Source organism: Lipophrys pholis, assembly GCF_963383615.2.
Source record: "Lipophrys pholis genome assembly, chromosome: 21".
In the NCBI taxonomy this organism is placed as follows: domain Eukaryota; kingdom Metazoa; phylum Chordata; class Actinopteri; order Blenniiformes; family Blenniidae; genus Lipophrys; species Lipophrys pholis.
The window spans coordinates 20,300,342-20,325,812 of NC_137649.1; the positions used below are offsets into that span (position 1 = coordinate 20,300,342).

The window sequence follows — 25,471 nt, forward strand, 5'->3', positions numbered from 1 at the left end:
GACCAGGTGAAATGAGCTCTTTAATTCTTAGCTGATCTGTACGATTCTAGGAAGAGACTTGTGAAGCACGTCGTGGTCATGGAGCAGTTAGTTTATTTTGGAATCCACTTTGGACCTTGAACACGTATTGAATATACAAAAGATGTTTTCTGTTAAATCCCAGTTTTTAGAGTTTCAGTGGAAAATAGGGCCTGTAGTTGGAAATGAATGGATTTTTAACTAATATATTACAGATTTAGCGTCACTACGATATAAACTGCAGTAATTTATCCTCTGGGTGTTAACATATTTAGCCAACATGGAGCCCTACTGGCCTTGATGCCAGCCCACTGGGTTGATGTGAGTGGCTCTGTCACCGCTGGTGTAAATCTGGGGCAAGAGAAAGAGCACTGTTGTTTGGAATTGAGAATGCAATCGCTCAATCCAAAAACCCAGTGTGTGGTCAGAGATGTACATAAACACATTGAGATCAAGCACCATTTCCTCCATCTGCATTGTGTGATGGTAAAGTGACCATTGAGTGTTGTCCAACAGAAGACACGGCTGCAGATGTCTTGATTAAGTCTGATTGTGCGGTTTGTGTTCCTCAAAAGGTCTGCTGGGAAATCTCCTGCAGTGGAAATGCCTCATTAAAATGACGCAAATCATATATGGCGTACAAACAGCAATTACCTCTTTAATTATATTGTATTCTGTGCACTGGAAATGTGTTGGCTTTTTTTTCTGTTGGTAAGTATTCAGACATCCAGGCTCGTCCTCATTTCTGCTCATATTTCACTGCAAAAATCAATCTGACACTCGGGATAAAACAAAGAGAGGCTGACAAGCAATCGTTGGATATCGACTTAATCTAATTACTCACAATAACCACTGGATGTCCACGTATGTAATCACACCGATCCGAGGCTGTGCAGAGGTCGGCTGGGGCTCTTTAATGTATCAGACGTTTAGTGGAAACTGAAGACCAGAGTAAATCTCTCACAGCCAGCTGCAGATCGATCGGTTGACGGCGTCAGTGGCAGGGGTGAACAGAGGAAGCTGGCTTATTAGCAGGTTTTCCAGCAGACAGATGTGTGTGTGTGTGTGTGTGTGTATGTGTGCGTCTTGTTATCACACGTTCTGTACGACCAAGTGAAGCGTCCCCTCGGCTGTCTCCTCAACTCGTCGTCATCACCCTTCCAGGGTCAGTGGACGGCTCGGCGAGCCCGCAGTTCTTCTGAAAATACGTCGTGCGTACGTATGTGCGAGTGCGTTAACAATCGCGCGCATACAACGTGAGCCTATGTGTCGATGTGCGGATGCCATTAATAAACACCCGCGAAGTGACGGCAAACAAAGCTGCGGAGAAAGCTGTCAAAAACTGATCTTGTGCCTCGGCGCTTGTGTTGTCAGAGTGCAAAAATATTCACACACAGCTGGGACACGGTTTGTATTTGTTTGGTGGGCGATCAGACCACTTGTGAAGCGAGTGTCCCATGGCCCCTAATCTTTTGATTAGGCTAGAAGAATGGCAATCAGGCTGCCAGTCGGGTTTAATCCCATGAATTCAAAGCTGTGGGCTTATATTTGGTCCACACCCTTAATTACTGTCCATCCGTGTGTGTGTGTGTGTGTGTGTGTGTGTGTGTGTGTGTGGTTTATTCACTGCGAGACAAAACAGAAAAGATTAGTGACATTTGTAGATGGATTAGCTCTGGTCTATTGTTTGTCTACTGAATGTTGTACTGCAACTCTTGAGCCGGCCCAAACACAGCGAATGAGCTATTTCACTCAGCAGATGAAATTCTCATCCATGTCTCACAGTTTTAGAAGATCCGAACCGACATGCTTTTGGACTCTTACCAGATAATATTCGAGTTGTTCAGTAAAAACTGTCCTTACTCTGGCCTCCAGAGTGTCATGGCTCCCAGTCCATATTCTCCTGCGATTTAGTAGTTTTAAAGTTGACGGTCACCTGGAATAACAATCCAACTCCATCGTCTGTACATATGAATGTCTCACGTACTCGCCATTGTTAATGTTTATAACGTGTTGCTCTCTGCTGCATGTGCGTGTGGTTTCGTTACAAAAACGAAGAACAGCACCCACTAGTGGCCCTACATGAAAAAAAATGTCCATTTTACGCTATAACGCGAAATTCTTCTGAAATGAAAACACACAAGTTTTCGTTGCGTTTTCACTCGAAGCGTCTGGAAAAAACAGTGGAAGCCCCCTGCATTTTGTCTCGCACTCAGTGACACTCCTGGCCCTTAACACTGAGGGGTCATGGGTCATAACTCTTGACTGATTCAGACACAGGATGCTGCATTCCACTGGATCAGTCAACCAGTGTCCGCTTGCATAAAAACGATGGTGGGATTATCGTGCTATCGTGTCTCTGCCCTTATTTATCTTAAGTGGCACGCAAGCAGCACAGCATGCAAAACACACAATCCCCTTTTATTTAAACACATTTCAGCGTCAACTGCTATTTAGGCAGGCTGATTCTTCGCCAGGATTATAAATCTTTCACCGGGGGAATTATTAATACTGACTTGGGTCAAGCGGTTTTTCTACATTTTGAAACAAAAAGGCGTTTTCCCATGTGCTTTTTGATAAAACAGATAAGAAATGTGTTCCTACAAACGTCTGGATGCCATCAACACGATACCCCCACAGTGCCCATGAAAGGCTTTGCAGAAGAGGCTTAAGAGGCGGCTGATTCTACCTCGCACAACCCACAACCCACCGCAGCCTGTAAACAAACACCAGAGGGCATTGTGGGTAGGGAACGTTATCCTAGAGCCCATGGCCCTCTTTAACCTCATTCCTCTCCTTGTTACTACGGTTTCGCCACCACAAAACCCCATAGCAACTTCATTTGCATAAATCTGCATTCCTTAAAAAAAAAAAAGCCTGTCTGACTGACTGCTGAGCTGGCAAAGGTTCCGCTTATGTAAGCAGAGTCTAACAGCGCACAGTTAGACGGTAAATACAGAGGACGTTCCTTCCATAAGTGCAACCCTGAAACCCCTTTATTATCGGCCTCTGCAAATCCCATCTCCCGTGTGGCTCCTGATGCAATCTGGCTTCTTCATGCAGTCTGGTGAAAATGACCTTTTTACTTTCCAGTGACATCACAATGTGGTTTCATTACTGTTTACACCAATATGAACCACCAATATGCAAATCAAGAGAGCGGGGGGTGGGGGTGGGGGGACTGTTTCCCTCTGCTTCAGGTTGATCTATTACAGGGATTTCAAACACATTTTAGTTCAGTGTCCAAACACTGCGCAATTTCATCTTGAGCGGGTCGGATTGGTAAAGTAGTGCCAATAAAAACCCTTTAAATTTAAACTTTAAAGGTTTTCTTTAATGTGGCGCAAACGATACGTGATGGAATGTTGAACGTCCATAGTTTCACAAATCCAGTTAGTATGGAAAATGACAATAATCTCAATATAAAGCCGATTTTTAATGATTGCCACCAGGGGATCTATTCAAGCCCGTGGGTAGAACTTGCAACATGTGAAAATGATAGAGAATTTCTTTTCATAGTGAATTTGTGAAAACATGCATGCTGTGGTCTGCATAACGCTTCCAATGAAAGATATAGTTTGAGGATATTCTATTGTATTTTGCACCAACTGATTCAAAATAGCATATATTAGAATTTGCACTACATTTTAAATTAAGTGCAAACTTTTTCGTTGTGTATACATTCATACCTTTTTGTATTAAAATGAAAGAAAACATGTAAAAATGTTCAAAAAAGACTTTATTCAAAGTTTGTGTTTTTCTAGCCCAGCCTACTGGAGATGAAATTGAACTGGATGTGACCCCAGAGAAGCTGAATTTTGGCTTATTGCACCAACCCTGTCAGAAATACACAAAGAAATGACATTCAACAATATTATTATGTATTTCTGAGCCACTTTATAAAACGTTTCAATAGTGAATGAACATGGTCCTTCCGTTCCTACGATTCACTTGTGTCATGTGCAGCTTCCCAATCAATGAAGTGACCTCTAATGGATAAAAAGACACTCTGAAGGGTTTATTAGCACAGTAATTTGCCACAAAGAGAACAAACCCTTATATAAGAGCTGTCTGCATAGACAGTTATCTCATCCCAACCAAGGCTAAAATTGGACTGATGTTTGACTGGAGTTCCTCAGCCATTCACTCGCCCCGCTGACAACAGCGTCGTGAGATACAGTGAGACTAAGCAGAGGCGACAGCACTTATACTCTGCAGTCGTCAGGAAAAAGAAAAGAAAAAAAAAAAGGCCATTAGATAGGAAACAGGAGAATGACAGCGAGACATGGAGCAGGGAGACGGGAGATCTAGTGCAAAGTGGACAGAAACAGGGATAATAGCTGGGGGAATTCTATTACACGCCATTATGAATGGTTAGCGCTGGCTGCTCCCGTGTCTCCACTACAGAGGAAAACAAGGCTCGCCATGTAGGACTCATTATCCATACCACTGGATTTCATCCAAGGCACTTTTCAATTAAGATATGCTTTGACGTTCTGTGTAAATGTGACAGGTGGTCTCCAAGAATGGAGCAAATTACAAAATGCAACAGCAACTTTTTAATACTCGTGTACAAAACTACAGCAGCAAAGGTGCACCTTAATCATTGAAGTGTCTGATCACACACTCCCTTTTTCTTTACCGAGTTGATGGCAAGAGAACTCTCGACAGCCTCGGTGGGGAGGGGAAGAAAAAAATAAAAATAAATAGCTCGAGTGCATCCATGTATAATTGTACGTGTGAAAGATGAAGTCAAATGTGTGAAACTTCAGGGAGACGAAGAGTCAAGTGAGCGTAAATGCCAGCGACCCCTGAAAAGGAGAATTTTACGAGCCCTGACAGGCAAACATTAGGCTGTACTCCTGTGTTATTTTTGTCGCCTGCCGAACCGACAGGCGAGCCGCGCCAACAACATGTGTCCTTCACACGTCTTCAGTCCGGCCGGAGCTGTCGAGCAATCCAGAGGTGTCCCATTATGATCTTCTAATTAATTCCAGTACAAATTGACCAATCAGTGTGTCCTTCAATCATGAAACTGTTGCTATGCCACATTTATTCTAATGCGTCATCCAAATCCTCTGCATGTATTTGAGAAAACACCAGTGATTAACCAATAATTCACCAAACAGGACATTGTGTGGTCAGTGAGTGCAAAGTAACTGCTCTAATAAAGTACCCAATCAATAAAACAAGCAGTAACACAATGTAAGCCAGCTCTGATCACATAGCAGTGAGTAATTACACTACTAAACACTTAATTGCGGCTAATGAATTCCCTCATCAGGCAGTGTAGTTACAAACATCAGCCCGAGTCCCTGAGGAAATGATGATATTTACGGTTGCTGCTGCTGCTGCTGGTGAGGCTCATGTCCAGCAACTTTAAAATTTAGGGCATTACATTTGATCGGATCACGGTGTGGATTATAGCGTTATATACAGCCTGTGGTCCAGCATGTAGGGAGAATTCAAAATGTCATTACACGTGCAGTGGTATATCACAAGAGTCCCAATTCCATAAGTGCCGCGGCAGCCGCGAGGCACTCGATCCTTTTCACAGGCCTGAGCCACGCCTCTGACTTTATAGCCATTAGGTTTATTAGTGTAGATTGTACAGCAGGCGCACACACGCGCACACACACACACATACGCACACACACACACACTGAGGGGAGAATCACAGGAACAAATTCCATTAGCAACTCAGACTAGAGGTTTTATAGCCAGATGGTTAACCTGCCCTGAATCAATCTGATGAAGACTACAGTACACACACACACACACACACACACACACACACACACACACACACACACACACACACACACACACACACACACACACACACACACACACACACACACACACACACACACACACACACACACACACACACACACACACACACACACACACACACCTCATAAAGCCTAATGGAAACTCATCAACTGGTAATTTTATTACATAGGACCTCCCTGGCGGCACCCCACCGTCTGGTCATCAAGTCACACTTTTCTCACTTTATGATGCATGGCTATCATTTGCGCCGCACAGGGGGCAGTTTGGTTTTGATACGCCGTCTGATGGGGCAGGATCACAAGCCCGCCTTATCAAACCAACAGCTGCAAAGGCTTTCAAGACTTTCCTTTCAAACCCAGGCCGCCATAAATGAAACACAAAATGTAGTGACAAAATATAAAAGAGGGTTTTTCATCACTGGAAAATGATGGCTGCAGCTGAAGCTGATGCGCTGTCATGGAATTGTGAAGCCATTCAACTTTAGAGCGTGATGGAATAAATCAATAAAAAGAAAAATGTGCAGAACACTGGGGAGGCACTTTATTTAAGTTCTACTTCAGGATATGGATGATTTCCACGTTGCAGGAAAGAATGGAACTGAAGACGTTACTAAAAATGAATGAAGTCAAGCCAGAAGTCTATTTTGAACGTGCCTGCGCTAAATTCATTGAAAATTGGACTTCAACAGCGTCTCTAGTGTATATTTCCTTTTCTTTTCCGAGCACAAAACGGAACAGTTCTAACAACGTCTGTTTGAGGAAGCCAATAAAACGCATGCGTGGCAAACAATACACACTTCAGTCGTCCCAGAAATGTGAAGACTTTGACGCTATTGGCTAAATTTAGCACGGAGTCGTCTCTGCACAACTATGAGTCAGAAAATAACTTTTAAGGTTGTTTGGGGTTGTGAGTAAGGTGTCTCTTAACATTTTGTAACATTTTCCCGATTGAATTATAATCCTCTCATATGAGTAGACATTCTATTAGATGACAAGAAAAAAAAACTTGCGTATGTATTAAATATCAGGAGGAGCAAATGCAAACTTAGCAGTCGATGAAGTGGACTATACAAAACAATTTGACTCATTTACTGACAACGGAAAAGGACACTTCTGCCTGATCAATGCAAAAAAAAGAAAAGTTTTGTATTGTTATAGAAATTATAGAGCAACTCCCAAGCAATGGATAGGGCAGATGCTGTCAACCTTCCAATTAGAAAGGAAAACTATTAAAGGCCAAACAGCAGATAACCATGTTAGGAATAAGATGTAACTAATGAACGATAACATTGAATTTTGTTTTGTACTGCATCTCAGTTATTTAACTCGATTGACTTTAATTATTTTTGTCGTGGAGGTGTAAGGAACTGACTGCAGTTCTGAGCTTTGTTCGCTTCTGAATGAAGTCTTATTTTAAACCACTGATTAATTTAATCTAGATTACCACTCGTTATATCAAGCAGCACGTTTGTTGTGTATTTGCATTTGCTTTCTTTGGCATAAAGCAGCAACATGTGATTTATATCATATGATTTGTAGCTGTAAAATATTAAGGAGAAAAAGGTTTGACTGACTTTGTAAGATCCATTGTTTAACAGTGAGGCCAAATTGACATTTGAGGGATTTTACTACCAGCAAAACAAGCAACATTACCGCCAACAGCATATTTCCCAAAATGTCACGGAATTGCTTTAATACCATGATTTAATAGCGTTTTACTTTATTTTTAAGGGTCTTCTGCATGAATGACCAAAAACTCCATTACATATTTCTAACCGACCGACCATTTCAAAACTTTTCCGGTCCTTTGCCAGGAAGCAGCTTTACCTCACCGCGGGGAGGGGATAAGCAGCAGACACAAGTCACCAAGAGAAGCCAGACTAACTTTTTCTTGGAAGGCACAGTCGGGTCAGACACTGCTTGGCCTCCATTGTCGTTGGCGTAGCCAGCTGTCCTCTGGGAGCCGCTGTGTCGGCTCACATTAGCGGTAAGCGACGCAGATCAGAGCGAGACAGCGGCGACCAGGTGGTCGCTCCGACTCAAGCAGACCCACAGTCAAGCAGAGTCGACCGTAAACCCGCACAATCTAATAGAGAAGCAACTCGGGATGAGATGAAGGGGGAAGTAGGAAAACGAAAAAAGATGAAATTCTGACAAGATTTAGTTTATTAAAGGTAAATCAGTTCTAACTGGATGCTTAACAAGCTCTTAGCCTTTTTTTGTGCCTTTTTTTTTTTTTTATCTCAAATGGAAGGATATCAAACCTTTAATCATCTTACTGTAAAAGCTCCAGATTAGCAGACAGGAACATATGCCGGCTTTTTGTCTTCGTCTCGCGCTCCGCGGAGAAATTCTTCCTAATTCCATGTTTACGGCAAGAGGAGGCCTTAATGTTTGGAGCCTTTCCGAACCCTATATGTCTGCAAGGTTTTGCTCACTGGCGACTCTTAAGATGTATGTAGGTGAGAATGTATTACTCCTCTAGTATGTGTGTGTGTGTGTGTCACTGCTGTGATAGGGTGGTGACCTGGCAGGGTTGGATAGCCTTCGTTCCAGCATCCCTGAGACTCTGTACAGTGGCACGGGAAGGAGTGGATGCACAATAGAGTGTGTCTGAGCAGTGTACAAGACGAAGGATGTAAAGTAAAGCACTATATGATCCAAACAATGCTGAAGACACAGGTTTGATCGAACAAATGAATCCATTTTGTACCGGAGGGCAAAAAAAATAAAATATGCTCACAGCTATTTTAGTTCCATTTTTGGAAGTGATCACACTCAAGTTAGTCATGAACGAATTTCAAATAAATGCATTAGATAACATGACTGAACAGCTAAATGTAAGGGGAACCTGAAACTGGAGAAAGAACTGTTCGTGAAGTTTTCCATTCATATGTAAGAAATGTAAATGTTTGTTTTTTTTAAAGTTATATATATGGTCAGAAACTCAAAAATCAAAGCAGAAAACACCCCAAATACTAAAATCAGCTTTTATATCTGCTTCAAATGCTTAAATTAGTTTTACAAAGTGAATGAAGGGAGTACACGAGAGAAATAAAGTGTGATTTTGATTTTCAACTCTTCTGGGTGTGGGACTCAGTTCAGCGAAAGGCCACGTTAACAGACCCAACCTCACATAACCAACTCTGTGTTTTTATTCCAGCATAATGACAATGCACTTCACCCACGGCTCCTTTCATCTACGCTCCTGTCATCGCACTCCTCTCATTGACATTCCCCAGAAATGTGAAGGCTCGGCGAAGCCCCGCCCCAAAGCTGTGTTAACGTCAACACACATTTTTACACTCAACGTTTCAACTGTAAGAGCGACAAGTCGAAAATAACTGTAAGCGAGTAAACCCTGGACCACAGTGGTGATATATTCGATGATAAGCAACGAATGCAAGTAGCTGGAGGCACTTCTAGTCGAGCTGTGAAACACACCGACGGTAAAACGCTGTAAGCGTGCAGCTCCAGTGATGTGCGTGAAGTTAGTGACTGCAATATAGGCGGGGAGTGCAAAGTGTACAAAGCAGGTCCCAACGGTTATCCATTAGCCTACCACTCCTTACATATAGAATATACACAGATTCCCAAAGGAATGCACCTTTAACTCGGTGCACGGCCTCGTTCAGTGCTCTGCAGGTGCAGTGATATTTTGAGCCTCACTGTGTGTTTCAAAGTTGTTGTTTTTTCACCCCACAGTTAACTCGGCACAGCGCTGCAGCAGCTGAGGCTTCAGGGTCGGCTAATGTTCAGCTGTGACATCTTTCTCAGTGTTTCTCTTATATATATATATATATATATATGCTGCTCTGTCATTTCTGCCCTCAATCGTGTTAGTTCTCGTCATAAATCTCATTTGTTTCCTTTGTATACATAAATGATAAAGTTTGTGTGCATGGGTATATTTGTTAGTCTTTCATTTAGTGTACTTATTATAGCTGTGCATTTAACAACAGCTTTTATATATATTGGCATATATGTTGGCGATAGTTTTATTGTTCTTAATTATAGCTGTGTATGTAATAATACCTTCTGTATATCCTGCATGTGTTGGTGTTACTTTTATTATTATGCTTAATTGCAATTGTGTAATTGATATTAACGGTTGCAATTATGGCAAACAATCTTTCATTTCTAGAGGATTTTTCAAGAGAAAAATGAAGCAGCGTAAAGTGCTTTATGCAATAAATACAAAAACTCCTCCAATCAAGCAAAAACATTAAAAGGACTAACTTGGCAGAAAACTGTGAGGACAGCTATCTCACATTTACAGTGAGAAAACAGTAGAGCCAAAGTGAGGCACTTAACAGACAAATTAAACACACCAAGGTAAAAGAGACCTTAAAAGATTTATTTATCTTTTTTAATTAAAGCCTGAATTAAATAAAAAAAACTGTTCCAAAATGGAATACAATGCCTTAATAAACAGAGGATTTCAGATAAATGTTAGTGTTGCTTTTAGGATACCTTAATGTAATTTTGTTTTTATTTACGAATTTGAATGTAATCACATTGTCATCATATATCTTTCCTCTTCCCTCTCACCTTGTATGACTCCTCCTGGTCTCTCATTACCAGCTCTGCCATGTTCACCTCCTTTAGAGTTCAGTTCTGTTCATGTTCTCCTTTCTCACACACACACACACACACACACACACACACACACACACACACACACACACACACACACACACACACACACACACACACACACACACACACACACACACACACACACACACACACACACACACACACACACACACACACACACACACACACACACACACACACACACACACACACAATATTGCTTTGCGTCTCCTCCACCGACCCTCATTCCTTTCCCCTGAGCCCATTCTCTCCCTCATCCAAATTTTGCCACTTGTCGGTTTTCCCCTTCCCCTCAGCCTTTCGTCAGCCGACGACCACTGATGTGGGCTTCCCATAAAACCTCCTCCGTCAGCCTTTTCCACCCATCTGGTGAACCGCGCTGCCACGGCTGAGGTGAAAACATTGTCGACTGCGAGCATTTAGGACACAGTTATCTCATCCTGTGCAATCAATTATTAACTTCTGTGAGGAAGCGGCTGGCAGTGTACCTTTCACTTTGTTTCACATTGCATAAGCAATCCAGTGTGTGTGTGTGTGTGTGTGTAAACCACGGTTTGTGGAATTACTACACAGCAAGCGTATGGCGCAGGTTCCCTCGTCATCTTTTCCCATTCAATGCCCACTGCAATCGTTTGTTGTTCATGCGCCGACTATAAAGAGGCCCCACGGGTACGGCGGGCACATTCCTACTTGAGGGGCCGCGAGGAAAACCCTCCATCTCGACGAATTCCACCGCAACAAGACACAACTCGTTTCAGGTCCTTCCAAAGACAAACAATCACAGTTGACAGTAGAAATGTGTCAAAAAGCAGCGTGAGAAATGTACAGGACAAAGTGCAGAGTTAAAGGAGGCGCCTCTCTGTGTACAAAGCGAACCCCGTAATACCGAATAAAAGGGGATAGTATCCTAGCAACAAGCAAAAAAAAAGGGAAGTGCTCCCTGCTCTGCAGTGTCCTCCGTTGCTCCAGGATCTTCAACCTTAGATCCTCCTAGCGCAGGTTCTTCTTCAAAAGAAGAAGAACCTGCAACCTTCTTTTGTCCTTCCTGTTAGAACACTCCGTTGCACCCCAGTAAGAGCACTTTCATCAAGTGTGTATACCATTTAACACCGTTCTGTCTTCTAAAGGGTTTAAGTGAGTACCTCGGTTTCTACGGCGCCTGTCATATGCAGGGCTACGTGCCACGTATTTTAAAAGAGCGGCGGACAAATATGCAGCACCGGATCCCATGTTCAAATCCCTTTAACGAAGAGGCTGTCCCCTCTAAACCCACGCCATATTACAGGGAGCTACAGCGGAGCTGCAACATCAACGAGTTTTAATCCCCTTACAGATTCTGTTGACTGAGCGGAGGGGGTGGGTTGGTGGGAAAAGATGGCATCTTGAGGAGATAATAGCTAAGCCCAGCCGTGAGGAATTTCAGGAGATGTTTGTTACTCCACCTGAAGTGTCGTCTGAGAGAGCCGCGAGTTAAGAGTGGATTAATCACACAAATGGGTGAGACATCGGAGGGAAACAAATAGATGGGGGTTCACCGAGTTCACTCATTAGTGCTTCACTAAGCCATTGTCGAAGACGTCACAGCTGCAGTAGCGTTTCCATCAGCTGCTATAAGCTCTGTGCTTGTCCTTATTATAACCACTTCGCGAATGTGCACATCTGGATTTCTGGGTAAATGTTTCGGCTTCCATTTGATATCCCACAATTATGTGGGATTTCCACAGTTTATTGACATGTGAGTTTTCAAACTTTGGAAAAAGGCAATGATGTGAGTGAATTCAACAGTCAGTTTATTGTGGTATTTTATATCTTGATCTTGTCATGTTATGACATTATTTATATAATGTTGTATATCATGCAGAAAGTTACAAATGCTGTTCCTAATAAAAAAAAACTTCTAAACGTTTCCCAAATTACATGACTTCAGTGCAGATGGGACAATTTTACTGTCTTCCTGAACACCATTGAATAAGAATATTATTTTGGGGGGGTTAACAAATGCTTGGCATTATGGCGTCTTGTGTAACGGTGGGAAGATTCCAGTTTGATTCTATGGCAGGGATGTGCATGGGGAGAATTCTGAGAAACTCTTCTAAGGCTCTTTTTACACAAAGTTTTAAAGTGAAAATGGAAAACTTTTATATCACTATGAGCCTCCATATACACGATAACGGTGCTCGGAGTCACTAAAAACACTGGACTCCTCTCTAAAGGTGCGAGGTAGAAGATTTAGAACAACACTGTATTACGCACTGCTGAAGTGGAATAACTGATGCAACGTGCCTCTTTTGACGCCCAACGACTTCATATGAATCTGGACGCTCGTTGCTGTGAGAGAAACAGAAACAGATCGAGCCACCTCTTCTCTCCGTCAACAGTTATAACGCCACACACAAGGCAAAGTCACCACCATCTGCTCCCCATCTATCTCCACTGCATTCCCTTTAAAGATCCACCACCGAGGCCAAACAGAGCCGAACAAGCCAGTGTGTAATCAGACATTATCTGCACATCTGTTGAACCAAAAGCCAACTCTGATGGAGTAAAAAGAGGATCGGAGGAAGACCCAGGAACATTTTTAGATAATCAGGCAGACATCGCTGATGGTTTTCTGTGAACAGTAATATCAGCACAGATATCCTCCATATCCCTTTTCTGGGAAGAGATAAAAAAAAAATGCATTTCTATCTCCCTTTCTGCGGCCAGCCATTGATTTAGTCAGACAAACTCCTTTTCTGTGAGCTTGCATTTTCCTATGATTATCAGCTTTCACCTAAGCGCTTTACGATCGCCACAGTACATGGAATCAAACGCCCAGCACTTGGCAGATGAACAATGACTTCGATCGGATCGTATAATCTGAGGCCGAGGTCGAGTTAAGTGGGCTGGTCTTAATACCTTTTCGATGGAAGTTGAGCAGCTGTCAGATTGTCACCGTCGGGTCAACGGAGACGCTGGGCGCAGAAGAATAGATGAAAAATGTTGAAATAAATGTTTAATGTGGAGGGAGGACTGATTGAGTTAAAAGGTGACCCCTGACCGGCTCCACTGCCACTCACACATTTCTCACCTGTTGGATTCCTTTCTTGCATATTTCATGTGTGGTCAACGGTTTCTGGGCCAGGAGGATTTTTCACACTAAAGTCAGCCAGATGCTCTTTGATGTTTACCCCCCCCCCAGGTTTCACTCTGCTCTGAAAAGTCGTCTGAAAGTTGGAACAGACAGAAGGGAAGCTCCTCCCTCGCTGTCCTTGTTACACGATGTGGATAACAATAGAACTCTCTGACAGATGATTAAAGTGACCATAATATAGGACACGCCTGGAGGACGGGGTGGGTGGAGACACAAGCAAACCCTCAAAACTTACTGACTTTCTGCCCATTTGTGTTGAAGGTCACGCTCCTGTCAACACCAACAAACAGAAACATCTCATTTTTGCCTGATTCCCAAAAGCATTCTCTTTGACTGACCATTAATCATCCAAATGTTTCAACCTACAATGTCTTGGATACCATAAAGAAGCAAAATATATGAGGAGAAATGTCTATGAACCACAATAGAACATGTTTACCCAAGTTACGCAGCCGGACCCACGAGAGGAAATTACCCTCCAGAAAACCAAGCCATGGTTACCTGAAACCCTCCTCAAAAAGAAAATTCCTGAGGATGGAGCAACAGTGTTGTAGACCGTACAATTCATTCCAGATGCTTCAGCCGACCATCAGGCCTCCACATTATCTCATTCATCTCACTGGCCCAATGCCAATTCCTCATTTTTTTCCGTTGCATGAACGCCAGTTATGCAGTTATGACTGGGAAGCTGTTATCAACTAAGCACCAAAGCAGATATTTTAACATTATTGTAAAAGACTTTGCACAAATCCCAAGGCAGGAATTACATTCTTTTGGGACTTGCACCAGGGTCATTCAGAAGAGCACAGACTCGATGCTCTCAAGGAGACAATCTATAACTCTTAGACGAGAGGTTGGAATAAGGTGACAGCATATTGTAAACTGAAGCAAGGTGAAGACATTTGCTGACTCCAGTCTCCAATGTCACAGCAACCAACACTAAAGAGCTGACAGGCAGAAAATCCAGATGGAACGCCTTGTTCCTCCCCAGGTCCCGAAAGGAGCTGATGAAGAGGTGTTCTGTCTACGATCTGCTGACTTTTGGCAACCTGGGACTGTTGTACAGTCGAAGGTCGCAGGGCGCGTTGCATAGACAAAATCAAATTGCTGATGGTGACTTTATGGCATCGCCCCAAATGGGGTTTTGTCTCCGTGCCACTTGAACCCCCCCTCCCGTTACTCGATGGAACTCTCTCGTGTCTCTCATTTGCATTTAAATCAGTTGTTTAGGTCTGGTGCCATCTGTCGAGTTACACAGATCGATAAGGATCTTGCCAGGGGTGCAGTGCCTCTCAATCAAATCAGCCTCAGTGTGCAAAGGGCAGGCTGCCAACAGAGGGCACAGGCGGAGAGCTCCACTTCAGTACAACGAGGGCAAGTCAGCTTTAACATTGTAAATATGAAGAAGTATATTTTAGATCATTCACAAGCACTCTCAGGTGCTAACAGTCGTCAACTTTGCTTTTATACACCAAGTGACTGTTGTGAGTCAATGCTGTGTTTTGTCTGCCCGATACTCAGATCTTTGACTTTTGATCTTTCTCAAAACAGAGAAACTTTTGTTGCCTTTTGGATGTCTGTTTACACAACAACGGTGCTCTGAGCCACTGAAAACGACACATTTCGAAAACGCTCAGGCTCCATCTCTGTGTGGCAGCATGGCAGCAATACACCTCCGCATACACACCACGGCCGTGGTAAATAGACAGCCACACCAATGGCGGCCTCCAGAGTGTCATGAATCCCAGTCCATTTTCTCCTGGGGCTTGGTAGTTTTAGAGTTGATAGTCAATCTGTCATAGCAATTCAAATCGGTCTGTCCATAAGAATGTCTGTGTGCTCGCCATTTTTAATGTTTCTAGCAAAATGTTCTCTGCACACGTGTTCAATGCTTCAAAATACCTTTACTACCGACTTGCCTGTAACATTGTGTGTCTTCATACTGAATAGCTCCTTCAAGACTTTTGAATTCCACTAACTTTGTACTTGCTTCACAAGTAGTCAAAGCAACATTTGCAATATCTGCATCGACATTGTTCAGGAGTATGTCTTTTAAAATAAGCAAATGCTAATTCCCTGACATGAGTAGGCCAAGTACAACTCGGGCCGCACCCTTTTTTGTTTCTTATGAGTCAGTGATTTCGAAACAGCCAACACACACACACACACACACACACACACACACACACACACACACACACACACACACACACACACACACACACACACACACACACACACACACACACACACACACACACACACACACACACACACACACACACACACACACACACACACACACACACACACACACACACACACACACACACGAGCTGGCATCATTCTGCATGGGTCAACCAACCAGCGAGGAGGCCTACTAGGCCCAAATCTATCCCCCCATCCCCCTTCCGCTTACTTTCCTCCGCTTCACTGACTCTGAGGCCAGGCGTGGGTGCCGTCCACTCACCCCGCTGATCATTGCTGTTGCCTTGGTAACTAACCAGCCCAGTTCCTCTGGCAGCCCGCTGCCCAACGATCAGAAAAGAAGGACATCCACTCAGAAACAACTTGAGACGAGGAGGGGAGACGCAGGGAGATGAAGATTGGGTCGAGTGCTTTTGTATTTGTGAGGAAAACACAGTGTTGGCTCGGCACAAGGCAGGTGCAACCCTGTCAGCGGTGACCACACAAACATAAAGCATCCACAACTTGTTGAGAAACCTGCTATTCTGCTAGAAAGTCCTGGCATTAGATATCTGAGCAAGTCTGTGTCTGTGTCTGTGTGCTTCAGCCTCACGCTGGCTCCATAACCTCATTCTGTCGGCTGGCTGCTGCGTTGACGGGAATGAAAAGACAGTGGATCAGACAGCAGGTTCACAGGAAGCGTAAGAGGGATGGATGCAGCTGGAGGAGGTAAGACAGGGCGAGCCACTACAGAAGTTTGGCAGGTAGAAAAAGACGGAGAGATAAAGGTTCAAAAAGTGGCCCGGTGATGCGACACCACGTTGGTTTCACTATCTCTTCATTCCTCCGTCGATGCAGCGGCATTCCTGCTGTGTAACAAAGGAGAGAGGGACCCACTTCCTCTTTTGTTTATTCAGGAATGTGGAACGTCCTGACAGTCTGGCTTTTCATTGACAGTACACAGCTGAGAGTTTCCCCTGTGGCTCTTTCTCTTAACCTGCTGTGTGTGTGTGTGTGTGTGTGTGTGTGTGTGTGTGTGTGTGTGTGTGTGTGTGTGTGTGTGTGTGTGTGTGAGTGTGTGTGTGTGTGTGTTTCTGGTCCTTTATCTGTGTTATCAGCAGACCAGGCCTAACACAGATAGACGTCGTGCTGGAAAAACAGGACCAAGAGACCGCTGACATACAGCGACCCCAGAATTACCTGCAAACTTCTGCCTCGGTGTAGTTCTTGATGAGAACCGAATTTTGTTGTGATTTTTCAATTACAATGACAATAAAGCCACCTTGTGTCATCATATTCATATAATCATTCATCCCCATGAATGCAGCAGCCAAAACAGTTAATGACAGATAATGTAATGGTTATAATAGTTTTCAAACCAACTTGTAGAAACCAATCACATACTAGTTCTATAACAAGCCTGACCTCATGTGAAAGTATCAAATTATAATAAAACCAAGACAAAATGTCACTTTATACTTGAACTTCTTCAAAGTTTTGACATCTCTTCCAGGAAAAAGACAAGCCAGGGTTACAAGAAAACCATCTCGGTACTAAGAAATGGGATTCTGAGTGTGGACAAACAGGATATCAGCCACCTAAACCTTCTATTCCTGCTTGGGCGCCCTTTTTTTAAACCACAGATATGGCACACAATGACTTGAAACAACAGCGGACAGGAAAACACCATTGTGTTGTTGATCCTCTGGTTTCCTTTGAAACAAGAAAGGAACTCACACAGAGAAAGTCGAGACTGGCTGGCGATGACTCTCTTTGGTGTTTTTAAGAAAAACAGGACACATACTGAACGACTGACTTTGATTTTTTTATTTTTTCAATAGAACGAGATCCTAATAACAGTTTTTAATATGTGTTGTTAAGACATGAAAGCGGGGCTCTAAAAGTCTGATTTTGAGCTCACTGGTACTGCACCTCACAGGGAGAAAGAAAAACACGGCCTAGGTCAAATGTAAATGTGAAAACACAAAGGCGCTGAGTAATTTGTGCAAACACGAGGAAATACACTCGCTGGTGGCAAACTGGGAGGGCTGGTTCTACAGTTTCATTGTGAGTTTGTAGGTCAGATCTCTCCCCAAGGGTTAAAAGAGAGAAAACTGGAAGGAGAGAGCGAGCCTCGGTGCCTTGAAATGAGGAAAGGTAATAGTTCACACTCTCTGTGACACCTCATATATTCAGGAACAAATGAGTAAAGAATGCCCAGGTGCTAAAGACCCCCTTGTTTAAACACAACTTTATGAGTTTGCAGCGAGCTAATTAGGGCCAATTTGAACTTCATTTGCGCCCGAGTGGATTGCTTTACAAGATGACTCAGAGTGACTGAAAACCAAACTGCTGTGGCTTTTATAAGTTTACTCTAGAGAGAAGATGTAACTCCCAAGTCAACGCAGTCCTGTTTGACAAGACAACATAGAAATCAAGCGGAAATTGGCCAACTGAAAAGAACTTCTGAATTTTAACCCCATCCAACGGGTTTCTGGGAGTGAAATGCGGTTTAAAAGGTCTGGCCAATAGCTTGCAAGAGTCACAGCAGCTTTTTTAACAAGTACTCAGAAGACTTGCTGAGGAACAACCGAACTAGAAGGCCAAGCACTAGTTGGGACATGCTCTCAAAGCCTCCGTTTTTTTTTTCCTTCTCTCCCTGTGCTGTGTCTTTTCCACCCTTTGCAATTTGTTCTCAAACCATTTATTGAATAAGTGCGAATAAGACTCAACAATCTCACTAAGAGCTTTCTGTCAGGGAGCCAGCTCATTAATTCAACTGCTAACAGGACAAAGTTCATACTGTTTATTCAACAGGCCTATTAGAACAATCGACTTCCATCTCTCACGTTGTCAGCGAGCTACTCTCTGGACTCTTGCATTTGCTTTCCATCAGAAGTCACTGAAGGCCATTTTGTTATTAGTCAAAGGTGGTCGCTCATTTTTTTTATTTTATTTTTTTTAAATGACTGTAAACTCTATCAGGAAATTACTTCACTCCCAGTGAGCGTATCCACCTCTGGCAGCCGTTCAATCAGCTGGAATTAATAGAGTTTTGCTGGTATGAGCGAGCCTGCAGGTATGGAGGGCAGGGGAGGGGAAAGGCCACTGGAAACTGTTCCGCAATCAAGGAGGCCGGCGTTTCTGCACACTGTTCCCAGCAGCCGACAGAAGTTGGGCTTGATTCAAGATCTCGATGGCCTCTGGCACGCACAGTTTAAACACCAACACACACGGACTGTGTGAAAGTGGAGGATTAGGCCACTGTGGCTGCAGCGATGCGCCTGGACCACTTTTCCCCGCGCAGCTGGACTGAGTTGATTTACTAAATGACTGTTTTCGTTTACCGTCTACTGTCTATTTACTGTGAGCCTAATGCAGGGTAATAAAACCATTACCCGCCATTCCATCTCCATTGACACAACAATGCTTCAAGTGAAAAAGCATTTTCGCCTTTTGGTTTCTGAAAAAAATGTGCATTTAAATGCCAACGTTTTGAAAATGGTGTCCGTTTACACGGCAACAGCAGAAACGATGTCGCATATTGGGCCACGAGTTGGCGCTGTTGGCCGTTTTTGAAATGAAACCACGCAAACGTGCACACAAAGAACAATATGCCATAAAAATCAACATTAACATGGACAGACGACCAAGTTGGATTGTTATTACTGTGACTCTCAACTAGAAATTTACCAAGTCCCAGGAGAACTTGGACTTTGAGTCATGACACTCTGGAGGAGACATTGTCGTTATTGTCCATCTTCTCGCACACTTGTATAGTAACTATTTACTACGGCTGTGGTACAAATGTGCAGTAGCGGCGTTTTCGCCATCTCCACGAAAGACGGAGCCAAAGCGTTTCCAGGAAAGTTTTCCCCTGTCTACACGACGACTGAATCGGAAGGTTTTTAAGCACCGTTGTTGCACAAGCAGACCCCCGAACGCAACAAAACAAAACTTTTTTTCCGTCCACACCTCAAAAGCCGAGCCGAGGTTTTAGAATTCCCCTCGAGGGGACCCGTGTTAAAAAAAACTCAACTGTTTTCGGACTCCTACAACGTCGCCTTGTGTGGATGATCGGCCAAAAACAGTACGTTTAAGTGAAACGGCGTTCACCAACGCAAGAGTGAGAAAATCTGGCTTCCATGCATTGAAACTGCAGGCCATTCATACAACACCAGCTATCGTCGGAGGAATCCTTCCTCAGAACTAAAAACACCACAGCACAACGAAGGCTGCTACTCTGAGAGTTTTTATTTTTGCTGACAGCTCTTGAAATTGTATAAGATGTCAAAATATGGTGAGGTCAGCCCGAGTTTGATCGTTTCTCTTCCGTCTTCCGAGTCTGACAAAACTTACTGACGGCGTCTTTATCTGTCGAGTTAGAAACACTTTTCCTCAAAGCCTCTGGCAGCTCAGAGGCTGCGGGGAGGAGGTGCGGTGAGTGAGGGTCTGCTAAAGGTCAACAAGTGTTATTGCGGAAAAGAATCTTTATTCGCTCGTCTGCACTATGTCAAAGCGGCGTTTGCCGGTCTCTCTTGGCCACTTTGTCTGACGTATACTCGGGCGGTGTGGAACTATAGGGGAGCCTAATGCACACGGCGTCATATTTCAGGCAGCCTTTGACTGGAATTGGGTCGTGAGACCACCAAAAGTGAGCGCAGAGAAGTTTTGGAATAGGAGTTACAATTTGAGGTTACAAAAGGCAGTTTGTGGCTTTATGCAATCTCAGCTGCTTTATCGTCTATTTCTTCCGAACAGAAGCCTTCTTTCCAATATAACAAACTCACACGCACACAATCTCTCTCACACACAGCCTATATCCACAAAAGGAGGCTAGTGGGAGGAGGGGGCTGGCTGTGTCAACGCACAAGAAATTCAATTAAGCAGACAGCGGGATGTCTCCGAAACCCAACCTCCTTTCAGCTCAATATGCCCTCCAACAGTCCTCACCGCTCCACTCCCAAGCTTCCCAGCCAACCCCTCACTGCCATTCAGCCACTCCCACCCCCCCAAAAAAACAAGACCCTTTCCAGTGGCTCGCTTTTATACACTCCTCTCTCCCAGTGGCTCTTTTCCCTCCAAATAGATGGAAATCTTTGACGGTCACTTTTCACCATAAGACCTGACAGAATGTGGATCAAACTTTCAGTTAAGAAAAGGATGTTAGTTAAAGGAAAACTCATTTCACTTCACCATCGCCCCCTCCCCTCTCCTCCCCTCCCCTCCTCTACTCTGTGTTTGTCTGGCAACCAGACAGATGCTGTTCATTTAGCACTTGAGTGGCAATCCTCGAGCTTGTCTCCTAAATGCTCAGGGGAGCCACTAGCATTTGGCCAGCATTAAATAAAACCACTCTCGCTAGACCGCACACTACGGGCACATCTGACCTCGCAACATGGTCACTCCGCTCAAATTTCAACCAGCCAAGCAAAAGAGGTCTGTGCTGGTGATGAAGACCTCATTTCTGGCATATCTAAGCGAGCTTACAAAGTTTTCACAGCGTTCTCAAGTGAGGACGCAAAACTTTTGCATGAAAACTAAAGTCATTTTCTGCATTTCTGCTGTCTCAATAGACTTTTTTTTAAATGAAAACACAAAAACCAATCCTTCCTCCTTTGAGACGTTGCCGTGTAAACGGGGCCTTGTTTGATCATCGCACTTCTACATACATCCCAGTAGATGGCGTCTTGGATAACGTCAACAGTAGTTGTGTAGTTTTCCACAGAGTTGTTTACATCTGCAATCTTGGAAGGATTTGCAACGCTCAGCTTTGTTCAGTACAAGATAGCATCAGTCTCATTGCCAACAAATTGTTCACAACAATGAAATAATAAACCTCCCCTGGAATGATGCGGGCCTCTCCCATGCACCGCCGCGTATCGGCGCATCATTGTCAGCGACGAACAAACACGGCCTTAGCCTCAGGGGCACGAAATGTCACACACATCTACCGAAACGGTAGCTCAGTGAGGCGCTAGGCCGCTGCGAACACAATATTGATGTTACATAATGACACAAAATGTGTGTTGGCTATATGTGTGCGTGTGTGTGTGTGTTTCCAGATTATAGGCTGTCCATCAGCTTTGCCTCATGTACGCGTCTATCCTGTGATTTGTACCTTCAGTTTTCACAACACACAGCTACAGGAATGCGCAATAAACAGTCACGTGATGCTGCTTTTGTCACAAATTAAAATGTAAGTTTCAGCTTGATGGAGAACATTTTTTTGGGGGGGGTATTCTTTTTGCCAAACAGATCATGGGACCATGTGCTTGTTAAACTGAGCTTAGTGTCCTCCTGGTCCATCATGGCATATTTCATCCCCGCTTCAAGCTCTCATCCGTGTATTTGGGTTTAAAAACGAAACGGGGACACTTGAATTCTGGTTCCACGCCATGTATTTTAAACAGTCCCTAAGCGGGTATGAGTGCTCTTCCACGGCCAAATTACAACAATAATAATAAGCAAGCGACCCCAAAAACTGTTATTTGTTTGAGCCTCCTCTTGAAAGCTTTCGAGATAAGCCCTCTTCCCTGAGAACCACAGGTGCACTGACCTAAATCAGCGCTGGTCTCAAGCGATGTGTTGGCATGGGACTGAAACTGCCACTTAGGGATGCTGTGTGTGCGTGTGCGTGTGTGTGTGTGCGTGTGCATGTGTGCGTGTGTGTGCATGGGGGTGTAATCACCCCAATCAAGACTTTACAGTGAGGTTAAGCCAAGACCCCCAGCTTTAATCCCTCACAGTTCTGATCAGCATATGTTGTCAGAGTAATCACTTGGAGTGTATTAATCTTTGAGCAATTAGGCGAAGAAGAGTATTGCCAAAGGGGAGGCTAATGGAATGAAGGGGAAAAAAAGTTTTCTTTTATAACCTGTCAATGCATCTACTGGTTGGAATGTGGGACAAACAGATATGGTGGCCAGATTTTCATGTGTACTCACCATTAAGTCCGTTGGGGATGCTTCTGTGGTGGTGTGGCGCAGACAGGTCGTCCATGGACCTCCTCATGGTGGGACCCAGCTTATTATTCTCTGAGGGCTTGTGTATGTGGTTGTGATTGTGGTGGTCTGGGCTGCCGGCGCTGCCAGTGCTGGACGTGCTGCTGCCATCTCCAACATCCCTGACTGTGCCGGTGCCCCCGTTCAGGTTGGTCAAACTGGACTGACTGTCTATGGAGCTCCTGGACCCGGCTCCGTTCCTCTCCTCATCCAGCATGAGGATGATCTCCTTCAGTTCAGAGTTCTCCCTCAACACGCTCTCCTGGTTGGCCTCCAGCTCCTTCAGCTTCAACATGTAGGTGCCCACCTCCTTCCACATGGCGCTGGCGGTGTACCGGCCGAACCGTTGCCACTCCCGGGACAGCTTCTTGCCCTTCTGTCGGTCGTCGTCCAGGAAGCAGCAGAGCTCCCGGAGCTCGTGGTTGTCGTCCTGCAGCTTCTGGTTGATCTCCTTCAGGCTGCGGATCTCGTGGAGGTGCACCTGCAGCCGCCGGTTGATGTCTTTCATCATGTTGCCGTGCTCGATCATCAAGTTCATCTTCTCCCCGTCGACCCTCCTCAGCTTCCGGAGCAGGTCGTCCTTGCTGCAGCGCAGCAGCTCGTCGTCCGTCAGCTGGCTCAGGTCATCCTTCGGCCCCTCGGACGGATTTTTAGCCATGGCTGTCTTTGGCTGAGTCCCAGCACACGTTTTATTCAGTGCTTACAAATAATCAACAATTAAAGAAAAGAATAATAATTAAAAAAAAGAATCACGCCTAACCCAACCTCAGCTGCGGAATCGTATTAAAATACGAATGCATTGTCCAGAATATAAGAAGAAGAAGAAGAAAATCGTTTTGATCTCCGAATTATTGAAAAAGAAAAAAAATATATTATTGCGATTCTATGGCAACACCCGAGCAAAAATCTGTGTGGAGAAATGTGCAAAACACTTGCTCGTACTCACATTCCGTCAAATGTTTAATTGATTTGCACAGATTTCCACAGCAGGTCCCGGTCCCGGTCCCGTCAGAACGGCACAGTGCGTCCCGTCACCGTGCGCACCGTGCGCGCTGGACATCCCTCCATCCAAGTGATGGAAAATACGCAAAAAAACACACAGATGATTCGAAACCCCCCCCTCCACCCCAAAAAAAAGGGGTTTTGTTGGAGTCCGTTCGCAATCAACAAAGGCTGACTTGGTATTTGTGTCGGTATGAAGCAGAAGCAGCGTGATCGAGGCTCTCCGTGGATAAACCTCTTTACTGAGGTGGTGCGTTCGCGGCGGACGCACGGCTCAATCCCTTTTCCCACCCAGCCTGCTTCGGAATTACCCCCCTTCCTCCACCTCCTCCCTCCCCCCTCCTCCTTGTCCAAACACTCGGGTTTGAAATCATTCAAGAGGATTTGGTCCGAGACGGCCAATCAAGACGTGGGAGCGAGAAGTGGGCAGCAGGTAGACGAGAAGTGCGGAGGAGCGTCTTTCTGCACCGGCTCGGCCCACTTAAAGGAACAGCGAGCGCATAAAACGACCATATATGACACCTTCCATCTGCACATATCACAACAGGACATAGATTTTTGCTACAATATAAAGAAATCACGCAGAATTCATTCAAAAAAATGTCTCATGGATCAAATGGAACTTTTAGAAATGCGCGTTAAACAAAACTTCAGCTGCGCAATTTGTTGGGAGCAACTTTAAACTGCAACTTGATTTACTGTGAATGCATTTATCCAAGTAGAAAGTATGAAAACAGATAAACAACTGAGTGTGTTCCTTCTTCTTAACAGGTGCTTTGGATATTTCTCGATGATGTTACGGCGCCCTCGTGTGGACATTATGTGCAAAGGTCTAAAAAACGGACGAATAAATATGTAAAGAAGAAAAACTGTCTTTCAAATCATTATTACTTCTTCGTGTACTGGACAAAGTACCAAGATAATTAAGTATTGCAATAAATATATTATTACTACCGTCAGGGGTGTCAAACAGATTTTAATTCAGGGGCCACATGCCCTCACAATTTCATCATTGGGCCCGATGAGTAAAAGAGGGCCACAATAAACTTTGAATTTAAACCTTAAAGTTTTTCTTTACTGTAGCTCAGGTTGCACGTGATGAAATTCTCTATAGTTTTGCAAAACTAAACAATTTCTGCAATCGCAATGCAATACAATATAAAATTAATTCCTCATACAAAAATATTGTTCATAAAAAAGTGTGGGTATCCAAACTGCTTTAAAAGTGGTCAAAAAATTACAGAACGTTAGGATTTTAAATAGAAGCTCACACTGGTGTGGTGATTCCAGGTTCGAGTGTCTTTCAGTTTGGAGTTTTTCTGTATTTTCTCCAATAATCCAAAAACACATGCTTGAGGTTGATTGGTGAGTCTAAGTTCCTCCTATGTGCATGTGAGTGTGGTTACACTTTTATCTTTTGCTGTTCAATGACAGACGCTTCGTATATGGAGTGTACTAACTACTTTGTTACAACAGCATCTCGTTTTCAGGCGTGGATTGACCTTTGACACCAAGTCTTTTACATCCTCAAGAATGTAGAACTCGTACTTGCCCATAAAGGCGTGAATGTAAATGTTTGACCTTCTGCTTGCAGGGATCGGCTTCGGCACACCTCAACCCATGGCTATAAAAATGATGAATGCATGTGAAGTTATGTTTACAATGATCACATGAGGGAATGTATTTCTGAGTGAACAAACTATCCTGTAAAT

The 25,471-nt window shown here is 44.0% G+C and overlaps 1 protein-coding gene across 4 annotated transcripts in view; it reads right to left on the bottom strand.

Moving 5' to 3' along the window:
- Window positions 1-24,248, bottom strand: part of ccdc85cb (coiled-coil domain containing 85C, b) — a 49,591-nt gene extending 25,343 nt beyond the window's left edge. For 2 of the 4 annotated variants that reach the window (XM_080490894.1, XM_080490892.1), the window contains exon 1: window positions 22,701-24,115. In XM_080490894.1, coding sequence (XP_080347020.1) covers window positions 22,701-23,415 — 715 coding nt within the window. In that variant the 5' untranslated portion in view covers window positions 23,416-24,115. Of the gene's footprint in view, window positions 1-22,700 lie in introns of all 4 variants that reach the window. The other 2 variants (XM_080490895.1, XM_080490893.1) reach the window with 2 other exon arrangements.
- Between the last annotated feature and the right edge of the window lie 1,223 nt (window positions 24,249-25,471).